Source organism: Bombus flavifrons, chromosome 3, assembly GCF_040668555.2.
Source record: "Bombus flavifrons isolate JBK064 chromosome 3, iyBomFlav1_principal, whole genome shotgun sequence".
NCBI lineage: Eukaryota > Metazoa > Arthropoda > Insecta > Hymenoptera > Apidae > Bombus > Bombus flavifrons.
The window spans coordinates 1040156-1060176 of record NC_138444.1 but is presented as its reverse complement, the minus strand read 5'-3'; the positions used below and the strand labels follow the sequence as shown (position 1 = coordinate 1060176).

General features: G+C 42.8%; 1 protein-coding gene across 14 annotated transcripts in view; it reads right to left on the bottom strand.

Moving 5' to 3' along the window:
• The window catches only part of mGluR (metabotropic Glutamate Receptor), a 34483-nt gene extending 18607 nt beyond the window's left edge, over window positions 1–15876 (bottom strand). Inside the window, exons 1-5 of one of the 14 annotated variants that reach the window (XM_069109255.1) lie at window positions 14587–15849; window positions 11455–12372; window positions 9569–10878; window positions 1285–1432; window positions 85–1202 (exon numbers count right to left, since the gene is read on the bottom strand). In XM_069109255.1, the coding sequence (XP_068965356.1) occupies window positions 85–632 (548 nt within the window). In that variant the 5' untranslated portion in view covers window positions 633–1202; window positions 1285–1432; window positions 9569–10878; window positions 11455–12372; window positions 14587–15849. The other 13 variants (XM_069109256.1, XM_069109252.1, XM_069109262.1 and 10 more) reach the window with 13 other exon arrangements.
• Window positions 15877–20021: the final 4145 nt, after the last annotated feature.

Below are 20021 nucleotides of genomic sequence, written 5' to 3'. Positions count from 1 at the left end.
GACTAAGGAAATCTTATAGAAAGAATGAAACAATTTTGCTTGGTACGATTAGCAGAATTTGCAAAAGAGGAAGTTCAAAGTTACCTGGTCTTATCGCTAAGCGCCTTAGCGGTAGAAGCAGGCGAGATCTGTGGAATGTGAAACAACCTCAGCAAATTTGCCACTTGTAACGACACGGAGCTATAGGAACCTCCGATAACGCCGAATATCGGTCCAGCACTGGCCGTCTTCTTCACCCTGGGCACGGATTTGTCCGCACACTCAAGCACGCTGATGTCCAAATTAGACAGAGACGCTCGAACAAAATGCAGACTCTGGTTGAGCGCGTACGTGTCTCTGCCACAGGTGTCAAGGATGTGTACGCCCAGCGTGATGCCTGGAAGTATCTTCTTGTCTTTGTTGATCTGATCCACGGCAAACAGCATCGCCTCGAGTCGTTGCACGCCTCGATTGTAGACGCTTGGCCCGCAAGAGGCGCCGCCCTTCTCGTGCACCGGAAACAGTCCTCCCAGAACAATGTCGCCAGGGATCAGCACTGCTTCCCGCTCGCTGTGCGCCTTCGATTGACTCAACACCGATAGCTGGTGCAGTGATAGCAGCAGAATCAACATCTGAACGAAAGGCTGGCTCATTTTAGCCGGCTTGGACTTTGTCTACTTGTTGCGCGGAGCTTGCTGTTTGCTCAAAGATCGAAGCATTTTATGCCGCGTTCTCGTGAGAAACTTCTTCTGAATGACGTTGACGAATGTTCTCTGTCCGATTTACGATTAATTGGATATTTCTTTAAGGTCGATTCCTCGATTGGGATGGTCAAGGTTTCTATAAATTCTATGTATTTATCGGTTGCTCGGAACTTAACGAGATTAGATCGCCGTGCTTCAAGCGCACTGTAGAAAAATCTTAGGTCGATGATCTTTTAGGCCTTCCGTGGTCACCAGGTTTCATTTGGACATCTTCTATTTACACGTTAAAGGCAGTCCTTGGACGATCCTTAGATACGGAATGATTGGTAGTGGCGAAATAGACGGACCCAAAGTTGTCTGATCGCTTTCGTATGTTCCTTCGTTAATACGGTTTCATCAAGAGTAATCCTAGCTATGATTTCATCCATCGTTTCCTCGAGCATCTTCAACCTTTTGTTCCTGAGCCACCGTCCCGAAAAAGCCCGGCTCAAATCTTCGTTTATCCTCCTCGCCTTCAGCCTGAAGTTCGCGTAAGCAATTTCGATATTAGTGCGTCAGGATTTGGAGGAAAGCGGAGAGGATCACCGGAGTACCTACATACATAGTTTATCGATCGTCCGAAGTCATCAGCCGAACGTGTTTTATTTTCCGATCAGACGACCCGGAAAAGTGCTCCTTCATCAATTTCGCGACACGCATCACGACTCTATTTCGACGATTCTTCGTCGTTCAAGTCATTTCCTGCTTTCCTAGGTCATTAGGGGACACGTATAACGACAACCATGAGAGCTTCCGGATGTAAGATACGACTTTTCTCTTGTTTTTCAAGTAAAATTATTGTTTCTTTTAACAGTAGAACTATCGATGATTATAATACTTATAAAATTATCGTCAAAAAGATAAAAGTGAAAGCAAGTATTGTATAAATAGACAGGTGATTTTTTATACAAAGTAGCAAAAAAGCAAGTCTTTATCCACCTATACCTATTTTATAAAAAAGCACACTGTAAAATTTTTGTGAAGAAATACGAATTATTAATTTTCACTGTCTTGGTAGTTCTAGTACGAAAATAATTGTGGATTTGATTCTTAAACAGAAAGATTTAACAGATCTTGCGATATTAATCATATACGTAAATTCTTAAAAAGCAGAAAGTGAAAAGACGGCTTATATCCGGAAGTTTCGAATTCAGATCTGGACGAACTAATTGAAACGTTACGTAGTACATGGTACCCCCATCGAGAAGAGGTGCTAGAGGAAAGGAACAAACGACCTTGGAAGACACGAATGTTACAAGTTCACATACTGATTTTTCTGTTCATTTCGAGGAGAAACCAGATGCATTCGAAGTTTTCGAAGGCAAGTTTCCCACGTACAACTGAACGTCGCCGAAGCGAAGTCGACGAAGGAAGACGAAGGACTTTTGCAAGGCAACTTTCGAAGAAATCTCGAGCTCCTTTATTCTCGAATCCTCTCTTAATCTTCCAGTGAATTCTGATCGCGACAGGGAGACGATAAAAGTATTAATAAGTCGAGCCAGAGCCAAGAAAGATAGGATCGCGTCGAACTTCTATCTCCGATGGAAAATTCCAAAACAGATTTACCAACCTTACTATCTTAAACTTTGTTCCAGTCGTGTGATCGCGAAAGAACGTGTCAACGACTGACACTCTTTCCTTTTTCCTACTTTTTCCTTCCTGTTTTTTCGTCGTCTTTCTTTTTCTTCTTTTTTATCACCGCAGATCCGCCGGCTTTCCATCTCCCACGCTCACTTTTCGCGTCCCGTTTCGACCGATTTAACTTGACGACCAACGCAACCAAGCCGACTGCTATTTAGGACGATTTCACTTTTACTTTTTTACCGGGAAACAGAGGGGTAGCAAGAGACTCAGCGAGCGCGTCGCTCGCAGCCATCGCAGTGGCTGCGAAAATTCTCCGGGTCGACATTGCATGGCTCGGGCTCGTTAAATTTCCCCGGCTACGTACTCGTTAAGCGGACTTAATTTCACGGAACTCTAACAAGCGTGACCGTGCTCCCGGCTTTAAATTCGAAAGCCCTCCCACCACTTTTTTTTACTCCTTACCTCACTGACCCAGCTGCCCGCACTTCGTCTTGTTCGAATCGTACGGTTTACCAATTACCACTTTTTCGCTAGTATTGTCTTCCTCCTGGCTCACCATCTTGTTCTCCAAGTAAGATTTTCACAGAAGTTTGACTAATATTACAGTTGTTTGTCGAGGAATGTTTATTTATTTGTGACTAATTTAAAGGAATGAAAATCAATCGACCTCCTAGAAATTTTGGGCCACCCATCCACAGATCAGGATTAAATGTATAATACTACCGTAATAATAAGGCATTTTTTCAACATTTCGATAATTACATAATCCAGTAGTTGGAATATCGATAACGTTTATCGTGTAGAATAGTGTTAGTAACGTATTGTATATGTAACTTGTTCGTAGTTATAGTGTATGTTTTGGTAGTATAGCCCAGGAAAATAGTGAGAAGTTATAAGGGAAGCGTAAGATCGAAGAGTTCAAGTACAAGTTTCATCGAGGTCGCTGGATGGTCTACCGACGGTGAACAAGCATCATAAGCGCTTGCACTCTAAGCCATGTGGCGCCGACTTTCCAGACGAATACATTGTATGTAGAAGACTTCAGTTCGCGCGAAGTAACCTCGATCCAGTTTTTATTCTTCGATTTTAGAAGTGATACTACTTCCAGTTCGAACTCTGCCAGTATACTTAACACTGGACCTTCCAAATCTGTCAAAATAACAAGCTTCAATTTTCTTTATCGCTCGAAACATTCAGAACCAAAAGAATTCCCTGCCGCCCTATCCCATTTAATACCTTGAAAAATCAACGCTCAACGAACTTTGCGTTTCATCGATCGAATAACAAAAATAAAAAGGAGAAAAGGAAAGAAGAAAAAAGAAAATAACGAATCGAAAGCAGCGACGAAACGCTTTATCTGGATGCTTTCGGGTCGTTTTGAGAGAAACGGCCACCGCGTAGCGGCGCAGCAGCCGCGCATTTTCAGGGTTCAGAGAGAAGCGGGGCTGTACTTCTAGCCACGAGATGGACGTCCAAATAGAAGCGTGCATATCGAAAATTTGTCACGTCGCGAATGCGCGGGCACTGGAATTCACGAAGTAAATGGGAGTTTTATGCAAACAGGCTTCCAGTTCTCCGGCAAGTGCCATCCTCCATTTCTTCGAGCCACCGACGCTCTTTGTTAACCGCTCGCGCACGGCCCACTTCTGTCACGGGTACGACTAACACACACGATCCCTCTAGACTCTAAACCACCTGAGCGACATTCTTATCTATGAAGAACCCAAGGAGAGCTAGAAGAACGGACCATTTATCTCTCATCCTTTATCTTACGTGAATGGTAAACTCTTATTAATCTTTCAGGGAAAGATTCTCTGTACCTTCGTGCGAGAGACATCTTCTTCTCGTTTTTCTTTTGTAGCAATGGAACTTTCAATCATCGTAGTAAGGTTATTTACGTTAATAGGATATTTCAATCCAACCGAGCCATTTGCGTTGTAATTCGCCAAATTCAGTTATGGACAATTTTTAAGTAATCTAGGTTTGAGAATAGGCTATTTAACTCGTTACCAGTGATGTGATAAACAGATAAATTTTCATTTATAACAAATTATAGAACCCATACTTTCAACACGACATTTTATCACAATTTTCAAAATCGTTCTCTTTCGTACAAAATCATCTGCTCCACCCCGTTTCAGTGTATCTCGAACGAAAGAGGAAGCAACCATTTTCCACCGACCACCTTTGGCCCTTCCACATGGAGACTGGCTGGAAATTTCAAACTGTGTGTGTCTCGGTCGAAAGGGAGGCTGGACTTCCTCAATCCTCATCCTCTCTCCTCTTTTTTCTTTTCTCTCCGTTGAATATTCCGGAGGTTGAATATTCACACGCGTGTTTTCGTATCCCGATTCGCTCGATGTACTTTCTCCTCGCACGGAACCTCCACCACCTATACACCTCATTCTCTACCCATACATCCACCTCCCTTTTTTCCTGTTTGCGTCTGTCTCGCTGGCTTTAAATAAAAAGGGAGTATCTTCCCGTTTTCCCCGTTTAGAGTATCGACCAAGCGTAGGTGCAGTTCGCAACCACTCGGGATATTTACCCGAAGCTTTCACGATTCCAGCTGCCTCCGATATTCGCGCCTATCCCGCCCTTTCAATTTGGATACATCGATTTTCTTTCCCCCTCCCTTCTCCAAAAGCTCGAAAACCCTTTCTTCCTTAATAACGAAATCTTCGACGAAAATTCGCCGCAAATTTTATTTAGAGAAGGAAAACGGTACGGTTTACATTCTTGTAGAGATCCGTGAAGTGATTGGGACAAACGAAGAAAAACGGTATAAATGATAAAACCTTTCGTTTGGACGAACTATGAACAAAGTTGTACTCTAACAGAGAAATTTGCGTGTTTTCAGCGCGTTCATTGCGCACGACGCATTGCGTCTGATTTAACATGGTACGGTATCCACTTGAATTTTTTTTTTAAAATGTTGGTAAATCGGTCGCGATACATAGTGACTTCAAAGTTCTTTATGGCCAAAAGATTACTTTGACATGCGTTGAGAAAGGATCCAGTGTAATTCGGACCGATGTATGCGAACCATAGAATAGCTGTATTTTCGCGTAGAATCCCTTGGTTAAATTTCCAACTAATTTCGAACAGATCGAGACAGCGCGATTTTGGGTAGGAGAAATCTCGGGGTGTGCCGAGATTCAGGCGATTCGTCGGGACACGGGATAGATTAGAGCGATACCGTGTGAAAAATTTGTCGAAATAGCTCGAAATAACTGTTCCATGTTCCACCTTTCGTTTTTTAAGTTAGAAAGACTAAAATTTAAGAATTGAAAAAAAAGAACGAAATAAAAATATGCGTATCCAGTACTTGTAATTGCGAGTGAATCTTCCGTGTTTACAAAACCAACGATGTGCTCCGCTTTCTCGAACACATTATAGCAGAGTAGATACAAGAAACGTGTATTTAACCTCAACCTATTAAGGATCAGTGTTGCGTTCATTCTACAATGTAACTTTTTCCTACACAATTCAGGTTATCAAGTTCTGTTTTTTAACGTCCTCTCAAATTATATTCGGAGTATATTTTATATATTTGTATATTATATATTATTTAGATCATTGTAATCATTTAAATTATCGTACACGTACTGTGGTTTAACGAAGCAATATATAAATTACTTCACTTACGTTTTCCAATAATGTTACGTTTACACAACTTTTACGTATCATTCGTGTACTTGGTCCTTAATGGGTTAAGTACAAGTTCACCCTCCGATTCGACGTCCATTATTTTCTTAGTTTCCTTCCACGAATTTCCGAACAATTTCCTTCGTTGCCTGTATCACGAAAAGATAGGTCGCCAGATGTTCTTTCCCGAGCTGTGCAAGAGAGACGCAGATAGAGAGGTGGGGAAAAAGATTTCTCGCGAAAAGCAATCTCGATTGCTCGCGTGTATCTTCGAGGCCGACTACGGAAACGTTCGATCCGCTATCGTCTGTGTATACATTTATGTTCACATATGTATGTATGTAGGACGTGCGCGCATTAGTAGTTTCCTGGGCAATCACGGGCCGGAAGTTACCCGCAAAATTATTAGTCCGAAAACCGGATACACAGGCTCGATATATGCGATAGAACATCGCGTCGCATCGTGTCGCGTCGCATCGTGGCGAACAGATACTCGGCAACTACAAGGGGCAGAGTTCAACAAGTTTTGCGAAACCAGACGAAAAAATCGTGGATTATGATGGAATTTCAAATTGGTTCGATCGAAGCGAGGAGTAACGAATTTTCATGTCACATTGGACACTGAGTAATTTAACATCCAGAAAATATTAGTTCAAATCTCTGGATATCACACGATTAGATATGGGTATTACAATCTTAGACGGAAGTGTTAATTAGAAAAGATCGATAACTTAATGCAGACGATTTATAAAATCAATTAAGATAAAAGGCTCGCGATGGAATTTTGTATTTGTTTGATCGAAAGGATTGAACGGTGAAATATTGGATTTGTCACTTCGATATTCTTCCGGATGTTTCAGAATGGTAGATAATAATAATAAGTGTAATAGTACACTTGGTAAACGCGATAAATTTCATGCTAAACCTGTTTATTTCCAATTTTGTGAGTATGCTATTTAACCACTCGAAACGAGGTGATTATTAATTCAAACACGAGGTAAATATCAAGACAACTATACATAACGTATTATAATAATCCCTATAGAAGCGCTTCAAGGTTGAACTGCTCATGAATTTTGAGGTATCCAGACCTGCAGAGTCGAAGAATAGTTTTACTTCTCTCTAAATGAGGAATCTCTTAGTAAGTTGAAAAGAGAGAACCCCTGCTCGTTACAATAATCGCGTAGCATCATCCTGTCTGTCCTTTTTAACTATTCTCCGTTGTTCCTTGGTCGAATTAGTTTCCTTCAAAAGATAGTTGGGAGCAAGCGAAAGCATTGTTGTCTCGCAAAGCATTGTTTCCGGCGATTCTGGCGTTTACGCCCCTCTACAACACAATTGCAACGATTTCACCGAGTGAGAAAGGGGGAAAGAACAAATAATTTCGCATTTCCTACGCTATCGCAACCGTATTGCTTTTTCTCGGTTCAGCGTCGCTCCAGCTTTTAAAAAAGTACTTCTAGAAAAGTTCTCTTAACGTTTTTACGGAAAAACATCCCCTTTTGTACAATCTCGTGCTTGTCGGTCAAATTTTCCAGAGATCAAGACGCGTGTCTCTGATCTGTCCCTCGTTGAAATATCAACGATTCTTGATACATGTCGTCTTTATCGGATGTCGTAAAAATGAAACAAGATTCGAAACTGTTACTATCATTAAAACTTGTATTCGTGCTACATACTGATTTTTTATTACATGTAGATATATTTTCGGTAAATAATGATATAATCATGCAATAGTTGTATGATATTAAACTGCTAATGCGTAACACATATAACAGGTATGATGCCTATATTCATAAAAAATTTCTATCAGTGTTCAAATACTTTCGAAAATCATAGGTACTTTCGTTTTACTTGCTTACATCGACTGCTCCATTCGTTTAATAAAATTCATGTGTTTCCGTTAGTTTAAGACAGATCTTCGATCACCTACTATCAGTTGTCGTAATAACGTAACAAAGATTTCAATATAATTTTTCAAAATTCAACAAAATGTTACAATTAATAAGAGGGACGATTGCCGCCTCGTCATCGTCGCTTTATTTTACAACTTTTATGTTTAACCCCTGTAGAGCATCGACGGAAGAACGTCTACGGAAGTAGCATTTTCTATTCGAAGCGCAGGGCGTGCGAAATAGCCAGCATCGAATTTTCAATGGAGCTCCTGACGAAAGATCGTTTGAGGATTAGCAGCCGCTTTCATGGCTGAAATGCGCAGAATTAAATATTCCTTAGACTCGCTGGTTTTACCTCTCAGCGTCGGAGAATCTGTATATTGCATAAAGTAAATCGGGTTTTCCGTGATTTGATATTCTTGAGGCTTGTTCCCGGTTCTGTATCCTGTAGACCTGGATAGACCGTCTGAAATTATAATGCCTGCACCAAATAACTAACAAGCTCTATTAGAATCACTGACAAAACTGTCCTAGTTACGTGTAATAATATACAATACCTAACGTTTGAAATCTCTGTGAGATCGTACTCTATTAAAACATCGTTAAATTGTTTGTCTGTTTTCTTCCGATATGTTAGAAAGAATATGAATTAATTCGAACGAACGGAAGAAGTAAAAGAAATCTGTTGCTCGAGAAACTAAATGAACAGCCCGTCTCGTTCGCCGCCAGAAATTAGCTAATTCGCTCACGTACCGTGAATAATTGGTGTGCGTAAAGCAGAACGGTTTCAAGTCGTTGCTCGATAAACATCAGACAGGTGTCTGTTGCATATAAAGTCTGGCTCGAGCTCGGTTAGCGATTATTGAACCACTAGATCGTTAACAGCTTCGAAACTAGTGACGCACCATGTGCGTCATCTGAGGGAATTCTTTATCGATAATCGTTATCAGTCAGTTATAAAAACAGTTGGAGGTATAAGATCGCGCAGAAAAAGTGTAGCAGAGAAATTAAAAATTGTGTGAGATTGAAAAGTGGTTAATGACTGTAAGATAGAGTGAAAAGTGAATAATACGTAAACAAGACCATAAGAACATCGATATGTCGGTTTCTGAAGATTGTCTTTTAGTTAGAGATCGGCCTAGAGTGGGTTAAATGGCAGTTCGTGTCGACTCGACCGCTCGAAATCGTATGTACACGTTCGATTTACGGCAGAATTCCATTTATCTGAATCCATCGAGGGATTCAGATAGTCAGGGGATTCAAACAGTTCGTATAATTGGAATTCATATAATAGAAGTTTCACTGATTCCCCATGATTGCAATTTTTCGAAAGAGTTCACTTTTGGATAAGTGGATTTCGATCAATTGGAGTTTATTTAATCGGACGCTAATTAAAATTTTGTTGAAATAAATAAAGTTTGTATAATAAAAATTCTGTTATATAGTGGAACTCTGCATTCAGATAAGTGGAGTCAATGAGCAGGAATTAGTTTAACCGGGCAGTATCTGATATTTCGTTCCAATAAATGGAATTCAGATAAATGGAGTTTCACTGCATGTTTCTCCGGTCGAAAAACATCATTTTCTTCGTAAAGCAGCCAGCCCTCAAGTTCGACGGCCGTACTTTTCGCGCACCCTGTGCAGATCCACGGTAGGCGATTCCAAATATAAACTTTCCGGTCTTCCTCTCCCAGTCGTTGATTAAAGGGTATTACTTACTCGGTAGTCGTACAAGCTCGAAAAGTCGACCCGTTTTCTTTGAGCGCGAAGCGAGAACCGGTAAAGTGCTGTTCCTCTGTTTCTTCGCCAACCTTTCCACGCCACACCTCTCTTTTTCTCCGTTCCTCTTTCTTCCTCTGATTTCTTCTCTACCTTTTTTTCTACTTCTCCTGTATTGCCCGGTCGCTACGTCTGATTCACTCTGCCTCTCCCTCTTTTGTACCTTCAACTTGCCAGGAAGATTCGAGTTTCCGCGATACGGTCCAGCACCTTCACCTTTTTCTCTCTTCTCTCTTCCCTCTTCCCCCTGTCGTCTGTTTCTCTCGCTCTATCCCCCTCTCAGCTCCACCCCAACCCTCCTCTTTTTCTCATATCACACTCACTATTTCTCCTCATCCTCGTTTTCGCTTTTAGTTCCGCCACCCTCGCTCTCTGCACTCGGCAATCCTCCCCGCTTTTAATACAGCAACCTCCTCCTTCTCTAGGCCACCGACGTTGAACCACCCCCGACAACGTCCTCTTCAAAACTCGCTACACGCGCAACACTTTACCAAATGAGTTCTAATTCATGCCACGTTCCTTGTCGCTCCCTCCCCACCTGCCTCTACTCTTACCCTCTCTTTCTATCCATTCCGCTTCCTTTTTCTCGTTCTGTTTCACATTCGTCTTCCTCTGTCCCTCACCCCTTTTTTCTTTGAAGTACCCGAAGCTCTCTGCTACTCCTCGACTTTTCGTTCCTTCCACTCGTCGACGAAGGCGCCGCTGCTGTTCATTTAGAGACTCACCCCCGTTTACGATGTCGCGTCGCCAGTATGTTTCGCCAACGTTTAACCTCGGCTTTTCGCACGCGCGCGTTTATGAATCGCGTTGTCATCCACGCGATTCGACGTCGCTCATCCATTGGACGGCCACCCGTTACCGGAACGACCACCCTCTTCTTTGTTTCCACTCGCTGTCTCCTTCATTACAGTCGATCTTTCGCCCTTTTGGTCGCCCTATCTCCCATCGCCTATCTGTACGTTCGTGGTATTTGGATTTCGTTATCCCGTTTAATTCGAGCGTTTTACCGCTTGATGGTGCTCTTTCGACTTGAGGGATGTCGCTACGCCTTCTGGTGCACGTATTTTTGGAACACGAAGAAGTTGGACACGTGTGCCGGGAGATGATTTCACCGAGCGGACTCGGAAGAGAATGCAAATGGATTCCACCACTAATTTCGCGTTTTCTTAATCCCTGGTGGATCGAGTCGTCGACGAGAAGGAATAGTGGCCTGTTCAGATCGGATATAACAAGCGCGTGGGGAAACTGATCTGGAAACGGTAGAACTATGATCGCACCGACTTCTAATTGGAAGGCTTTCGCGACGCTACAGCAACGGGATTCTATCGTAAAGCGGACCAAAGACTTTCGATCGACGCTAGATGGAGCAAAGTTTCCGGATTAGCCGATCCAATTCCCCAATCGCTCTGTAACTCGCGAATCGATATCGAATCCGTTGGCTGGATTCCGTATAACGCGGTTAAGATTCGCCGCGGTTATTTCAATCTCGAAACCCCGATGAGATGGTGCCAAGCTTTCCCAGGCATCGGTTAAAAAAAGGAGGGAGCGAAACGTCGTTTCTCGAACGCGATATTAAAGCCCAGCGACGATGCCGTGATAATCGAGCTACAGAACGTACCAAGATAGTCAGTGCATGAATTGCGATGGTTGCCTGTAACGTGGTCTAGAATCCGAGCAATTGCTAGAACGTCGTTAATCCAGCATCGAATGTGGTAACGGTGTTTAGCGGACGAAACTGGAAAGGCTGTATCCACGAGGAGACGGATCTCCTCGTCGCGTTTGTGGTCTGTTTGCCTTACGATAGCGAATCAATAGCACCGCTATACCGCCCCTCAGCTTCGCTCTCATTATTTGTGCAATCGAGTCTTCGACTTGTGGCGACCTTATCTTTCGTAATAATCGTCTCGAGCGACGTGCTGCTCGTCTACCAGCTCTCTGTATCTCTAGCTCCGTTTCTCCACCGTTTCGCCATTCGTAGGAACGTCGGGATTGTTTCTCCGTTCACCAACCTCCAGTTCCTAGCGAGCGATACCTCCGTTTTCAGGGTCGCCCTCGAGAAATTTTGTTCACTCGTCGCCTTCTGACACACATTTCCCCACGGTTATCGCGTGTCTGCGAGCAATAAAAACAAATCAATATCACCCTCCTCTTCCTTTCCTTCCTCCCCCTCTCGCTCTCTCTCTCTATGTATCTATCTATCTATCTATCTATCTATCTATCTCTCTACCGACGTTACTGCCTGCGGATACTTATTTCACCCCCTTTTGTGGGCGCCGAGATTACTTTTCTCTTCCCAATTGTCCCTCCACCACTAGGACCTATCCCTTTATCTCCCTTCGGTTCCGGAAACTTTCCACTCTTCTCGATGTTCCTCTTAGCTTCCTTCTTTCCCCCTTCTCGATCACAGCATCCTGTTCGCCTTCCTGAAAACGATTCCCTTTCTTCGCCAGTATCCTCTTTATTGCCGGCCTTGTTACTATTTTATCAGTTGGTCTCTGCGTCATCGGGACAAGGTCTCTGTCTTTCTTACTGTCTCTTCTTCTTTGTCTCTTCTTGCCTGCCTCTCGATCTCGAAACTCGTCATACAGTTCCATTCTTTTCTTCCTTTTTCTTTCATTATTACGATTATTATTATCATTGTTGTTGTTATTATTCGTATCGGCGAATCCCAGTAAATTTTTCTTATTATCCTTGGTAAGAGCTCATTAGAAGGCTGATCGATCAGCACGACATTCGATGAAAGACTGTAACGAAAAGCCCGCGTTTCATCGTCGAGGGGTACTTACGATCGTTTGCCATCCGATGCTAGTTTAAACGCCAAGTATACGTAATCACCACATCGAATGCTCTTTTCACGACTAACCGATGATTGTAGGTGGCAACGACTATCAAAGTTAGTTTTCACTTGATTTTGACGGCACACGTTCCGATGAAATGATTTCGGGCTGTCGAATTCTCTAAACCTAACATTCGTGTCTCGATTCATCTAGAAATCGTGCAATTTTCGAAATTTGGCTATGGGGATGGGTATTTAAAATGGTATTCGAGAAGATGGTACATGAAAGAAAAGCTCGCATTATGTTATGCAACAGTTATTGTTTCTTTGAAGTGGAGAAATTGTTTGGACACACCTTAACTGCACTTGAAAAGATATTTCAAATTAAGTAAATAACTGATTCATACCAGTTAAGTGACGTTAAGTTGCTTGAATTTAGATAACATAGCTTATCTAAACGAGGCTTGAGAGATAACTCTTTGTTATTTATGTTTTCTGATCATTTTCTAGCATGGAAAGATCAAGATTATTTAGAAACATTTAACGCAATTGTTACGCTAATAAAATTGTATTCTTCCATCGTGTAGAATGACAAAACTGACGAATTTTAAGAAAATAACATTTCGCAATACAACAGGTTACAGAAATAGTAAAATCGGAAATTCTTGTAGGCAAAATTCAGACAAATCTTATTCAGATGTCGTATAATACGTTTGTTAATTAAGATGCAGTTGCCTAATATAATGTTAGAGGAATTATGAACAAATATAGTACTGCAAGAGTGATACACTGAGATATCCCTATTTTTCGATATAAATACTAATACTGACTCGTTATTGTGATATTATCGAAATTGTTGTGAATTTCCCGAAGTGGCGGTTGGAAAAAGTAGGCGATACGTGGTGTATGGTGATAGATCTACGAAATTCTCACCAATGAATTCCAGGCTGATCGTTTTGACCGGCTCGACAATTCTCGAGTTAATTCCATTGAGAATATACATAACACAACCCGAAGTGGAAAGGTAGAAAGATTATCTATCCGACCAATAACATGAATCTTCTTGCCGGACCCCTCTTTTCCGTTTCAGTCTAGGAAAAAGCTTCAGAGAATCGACTCCGGTGGCTCGATTCGAGGAGCAATCACCGCTTACGCCTACCCTCAAAGGATCTCTGTGCCGAGCGCAGGCGAAAGGAAGAAGTTTAAACTTACGACCCGAGGGGTGAGTCTCGTAGAATTCCAGCATGGAACGGTCAGACGTGTAACGAGCGAAAGAGAGAAGAAAAAGAAAAGAGAAGAAAAAAGGAAGAGGAAATCCATAGCGGTTGTTCACGGGATTTTTTTAGTGCGGGTTAGCGTTATCGTGCCCCGTCTGAAAACTCTTTACCATAGATGGACGCTTAAAAGCCTCGGGTACGAAAATTGCCGGCTGACCTAAATAACGATCTCTCTATTTCATTCATTCCGCGGCGCGGAAAAAGCGCTGGCGACACGCAGTCGACAACGACGCCCGACGCGACGTTCGCCACCGCTGCCGCGTCGGTTTCCCTCTCTGTTCGGAAATAATTAGCCCCGGACCGCCGCCGCGTGCAAATATGATGCGTATCGAATCGATAATTCCTTCCCAGTGAGAGGAGCACGACGTGTTTACCACCCCTACATCGTAGCCAAATTCAGATGCCAAGGAAATCAGCCGGAAGGGGTAGAATCTTCGACGATCCCTCGATCAATGGCCGTCTCGCTCGATCGGCACGGTCAAGCGTTGCTTCTTCCTATTCGAATTGCCTCCGAAGCGATTACCGATCTATATCGAAAAATCAAAGACACGATCGTCGATCGATCAGCCTCGCGATTCTTCGTGGATCCTTAGGTATCCCCCGTTTTCTTACGAGTCGTGTCGAACAAAGTCACGCCTAATACCTTGGAAATGAAAGAACAGCGCGACAGAAAGAGAGATAAGGAGAAGGAGAGAGAAAGCTAAAGGTTCCCGTTAATCGCGCGTGTCCGATGGTTTATGTCTAACTTAGAGATTTAGGTAGACCAAGGTTATCCGAGGCGGGTGGCAAGGATCGGCCTCGGTGCGACATGCAGCCGCGAGAAAAGTGGCAACGATCGAATATCTTGTCCTTGACGGACCTTGTAAGCCTTTTTTCTTCCGACGCTTGGATCCCTTGCTACTTACCACCTTTCGGATGATCCTCAGATATCCAGGGCTTTTCCTCGACCAGGCGGAGGGAAACTGTTCGGTGATTAACTACCAGCTACTGCTGATCTGTTCACGCGAGAACACGTTCCCTACTTCCAGTAGCAGAACCACTTGTACCCCCGAGATCGATTCGCGAACCACCCCTTGCACGTGTAGCAGAGACTCGATTCACCACCAACGATTCGGAAATCCCTCCTGCGGGTGTGCTTTTGCTTACCCCCGACAGGAAGATCACAAATCTCGAGAAATCAAGCACGAATTCCTTACTTTATCTTAAAGCACGCGGTGACGTGTCTCGAACAAACGAAACCAGGACGATCCCACTAACTCGACCGCTCGACGACGAATTATACCAGCTGATATTAGGCGTGGAGGTCAGGATACTGGTCCAGAAGGGTGCATCCGAGATTCGAACGATCCGTACACATCGTGGTCATGCCCTAGATTCGATCAACCCGGTCTGAACCCGATCTTTCGTTCCCCTCTTATCTCATCCGTTCCGCGAATCGGTAATCGAGGTGTTAAAAGGGTTCTCGAGGGGGTTGTTTGGCAACATGACGGGTAAACGTGAAGCGACTACGCGTCGTGGTTGCCGCCACAGCACGACTGGCCGGCCGGCCGAACTACCCTCACTGCTTTCGCCCCGTATCTCCTGCCTGCTTTTCCTCTTTCACTCGCGCGCGCGCTCTCTCTTCCCTTCTCTGTTTCTACTACCCTCACCACCACCGTGCACCCCTCTTTCCCCCATTCGACGATCCATCGAGCTGCTATATATGCGTTTCGTTTCTTCCTTTTCCAACTCGATATTCCATCACCTTCTCGCATCCCCGAATTTCCCGTGACTTTTCGATTTTCCGCGTGACGTTACGTTGCTTGCAGTTTCAAACGTTTCCGTCGTGGTCACTTGGAACGTATTAAAGGTAATTTGCGTAGAAATTGGCGTCGTTCCTATGTTAAAGTCGTTTTACAGATTAGAATCGTTCGTTTCCAATGTTTCAAGGTTTACGAAGTCAAATTTAACTCTTGGACATTGCTACATTGTTTTTGGTAACGTTTTGCGTTGTGCGAGTTTTCTTTTGACATCATCTTTCAGTAATGATGTCGTAGCAATGTTATTAGCAACCGTCTTTTCTACCTCGCATTTAATATCGAATTGCATTTATTTGACTCTATCGATTTCTAAAATAAAAATGAAATTGTATTAAGGTGAAATTCCTTTCTAACAATAGTTTTCAGGGGTTAACACATTTTACGACACAGAATAATATAAGTTTATCCTTTTATGTAAATTCCCTCGATAATAACGCAAATCCATTGCAAACCTTTCAAATCGACTTACAGGAGAAGTCGAACCAAAGATGCGACACGATGCGTAACAAAGAAAAGAAACGCGAGTTCACCTTGCAAACACCTCTTGGTCATACACATAAGCCCCCGCACTACCGATAATAATTAATTCAGCAAATTGAACACTCATCACAGCAGACGTGCCGTGTTTGAACACCGTGTTAACTCGCCGCTGTAACAATATTACAACAATCATCGCTTCGGTGATGACAAGTGCGTCACGTGCGCCTGCAAATTATAGTAACACGGCGTAATTCACGAGACACGATGGATTCTCGTCTGGAACGAGCAAACAGAACGGATCGATCGCGATCGCGTGTACTGCCTCAAAAATACAGACGTCCTCGAGACGTCTTTGGACGCCGCGCCGCGCAACGCCAATGGAAAATTTAAAAAACAAAAAGTCGTTAGCTTTTAAGATCGTAAAAAGCTACGAATAAAACGTTGTGTATTTTATTTCTAAAACGGTGCTCGATCGGGCCACGAAAGGATTACACCCAGTTATTTTTACGCTCGACGCGTTTCTTCGTGGCACAGAAGAAAGAAGGAGTAGTGGTCTTTCTGAAATTCTCAGTTCGTGCATCAGTAACAAACATTGCTCGGTGTAAATTTTCTCGCGTGCTCGATCGAACGACGAGTAGTGTCTCTTTAGGTGCACTCGCGGTCGGAAGTCGAGAGGATCGAATCGTACGATGGTTGAACCGAAATGGCCATCGTCGATCAAGGAACATTAGTTACATTTAGACGCAACTATGAGGAATTACGATCGAATTATCAAAAAATCTGTCAACAATTTTCAATATAATCGTCCGTTTTTCCGCAACAATCCGCGAATTACTTCCCACAGAATCTTCTAATCTGTCTCGGAACGGCACTCGATATTGTTTGCAGGTTTTTCTAAGATGGATGAACACAAAAGAAGCTATATACGATTCTGTCCTTGGTTGGTGCCTTCCGGGCCGTTTGCACACGCGATAGCTTAAACAGCGCCTTACACGTGACATGTCGAGAGAAGCGTCGCGTCGCCTGCAGGATTTATTCTGTAGCCGGGATAAACTGCGTTGGAAATAATATCTTAAACGCGGTGCAGCTTTCACGATGGCACGTCAAAAAGTTTGACAACGACGGCACGATGCATTAATTAAAATGAAATCCTCGGTGTGGCACGGCCAGCTCGACTCCTCTAATTCGCCGGATATTCCGGTCCAGCTCCTTCAACGTCCGCCTGGGATTCGAACAATCTCCTTAAACGATGCGGAAATTAGCAATGAAATTATTATTAGACACGTAGAGAGAGAGAGAGAAAGCACTCGTAGAATCAGTGGAATATTCTAAGAGAGATGAAATGGCAGGTTTTTCGTGGAAAAATATCGGGATAAGATTAGATACGTTGGATTGAAAAATTTTAGTAACGTAGTTGCTAATGGAACATTACTAACATTTTATTGGAACATTACTGATAACGTCGCTATAGAACGTTACTAATAATTATCAGATTACTCTATCAAAATGGATAAAATCTTAATATCATAAAGTAAGATACGATTATTTAGTCAGTTATAACATCTTAGATGTTTTAACACGTTTAACATTTATACTTTAATATCTTTCATATTTATGAGAATATATCGAATTAAATATATTCCATTTACCCGCATTTTCCTCTGCCTTAACCGTTTCATAGACAATAGAAATCAACCATGGGAGTAATAATGATTATTTCCATTAATTAATTAATTAATTAATTATAATAACCTTCTAATACTCCACTATCTACTGTTCATAAATATTTTGCCCATTTTTATGAAGTAATCTGATAACACTTTCTTCATATGGGTAAGCATCTACATCTAGTCTCTCCAATCGATATTAGATTTTCATCCTTGCAGAACGAATTCGCATAGCCGAAGTTTCGTTTCGGCCGCCTCGTTTCCGCAAACTTTGCCAATCTTTCACGGTCTCTTTACGCGAGAGCGGTTTTTCACCGAGCGAATACCCATGAACAGCTGCGCCAGGTTATTAATCAATCGTTCCCCTGACTCGACGAATTTCACCAGTTTGTTTTAACTTAGCGTGCACTAATTCGTACACATTGGTGGCCCCTATTCCACGTAATCGCAGGGGTCATGTATTTCGCGAACGATTTATTTTCTTTCCGGTTGCCTTTCCCCTTATTCCACGCGGTCATTCGCTAGCCAGCCATTTCACTATTTTACCTAGAATAATGAAACTCCAGATTAATCCTATCAGTCAGAGTTTCGAGCGGCATTTCGAAGCAACGTGTTCTTCAACTGGTTCGATGTTTGCGTCCAATATGAAACATAAGCAATGTTATTGTTCTCGAGTTTCCTAAGAAGATAAAGAACAATCTTTTTGGTGGAAAAATATATATTGCGTGCTGAATACGATATTAAATATTGTAAGTATTAGAATAATTTATTTTATTTTCTAAAATAAGAGTAAAAAGTTGAAACAAAAGTAAAATTTAAGCCCCAACTTTAGTGTGATTGAAAAAAAATGAAAGTGGCAGAAACTCCCGACTTGCCATTTGTTCTACGTTTAAGTGTTGAACAACATAAACGCCAACATCAACAAATATACATTCTCTGTTTACAAGAAAAATCTCCACTTCCATTTGGCACTTTCGTCATTTACTATTGCAACTCCTGAATTAGCAGTTCGATGGAGATCCACCTATCGAACGGCAGAGACTTTCAATTAGCGACACAGTATCGATTCGTTACCAAAATCGGAAGTGGAGTCGATTTATCGATTCCGTCAAGCTAATATCGCGCAAAACTATTCCGCGTCTCACGTCCTACGTGCCCGTTGCATGTTTACACGCTCGCCGTTCGGACAGAAATATAGCTCAACTAATGAGTCTCTCTGTTCCCAAAGAGAGTTGCCGTTGTTGCGACAGCGATCTCCGTTGGTGAGCGTTCAATTCTACATCCCCAATCCTATCTATTTCGGGTATCGATTTCAAATGACCTTTGCTTCGTCGATCCTCGGTTCGATCGGCGCATTACAAGATGGCGGATCGATTGCCAGTGAATATGACTCCTTCACCACACTCTTCATCCGTCAATCAAACCACAATCTGATCAAAAAGGATCTTAAAGGAGAGAAGCGTTAAGAACTCGCCGTTAATGTCCTTATTTAAGCCGTACACCGTGATTACGTCGGTCCGCCAATATTCTTGCATGACCTAATTTCCGTCCCACTACCCACTCTCTCCTACCTATCACTTCTCTCTTCTGTCACCCTACCCCAACTCCCCAAGACAAGTCTAAACACAAGACCGAGTTATACTTATTCTACAAATAATTATCCCCGCTGCGTGTATCCCCTTGTTGATTTTCCAGTATTGCCTCGGCTTTTATTGCCTGCACACACGTATACGTATTCATATGCATACATACATATATATATATATATATATATATATATATGTATGCATATGCTTAGGTACGATGAGCCAGCTTTAGGGAAACACTCCCCTTCCCTGCACTCTCGCCCCATTCCGCCATTCCTCGAATTATCCCGTGGTACCGGCCCTCCCCTCTCCAAACTTTCCTGCATCACCCCACTTCTTTGCAGAGATTTGCCACGGTGCTTTCAATACACCTGCTACCGGCTATTGTTAATGTAACACTAGTCGGGAGGGGGAGATTATTGTCCTGACAGACACACCGTTCCATTTCCTTCCATCAATCTTGGTTCTACGAGCACCGATGACCGGCACGAGGCACCGATTCATATTTTTGCAACGACGACGGGTGCAATGTAAAATTTAGAACGAGCGCGAACGTGGTAATCAATGAGGTAAGCCGGGATACGCGTATCTCATTGGTTATTCCGCGACAAGACGCGCATGACAGTTTCCTCCTGTGTGTGTGTGTCTCTCTCTCTCTCTCTTTCTCTCTCCTTCTCTCTCTCTCTCTCTCTCTCTCTGTCATACACGCGATTTTCGTCCCCCATCTCTTTCTTCATACCCTCTGTCCTGCTCGTTCGCGCTCCCACCATGGAACATCCAAACTCCTCGTCTCACCGTTCATCACATA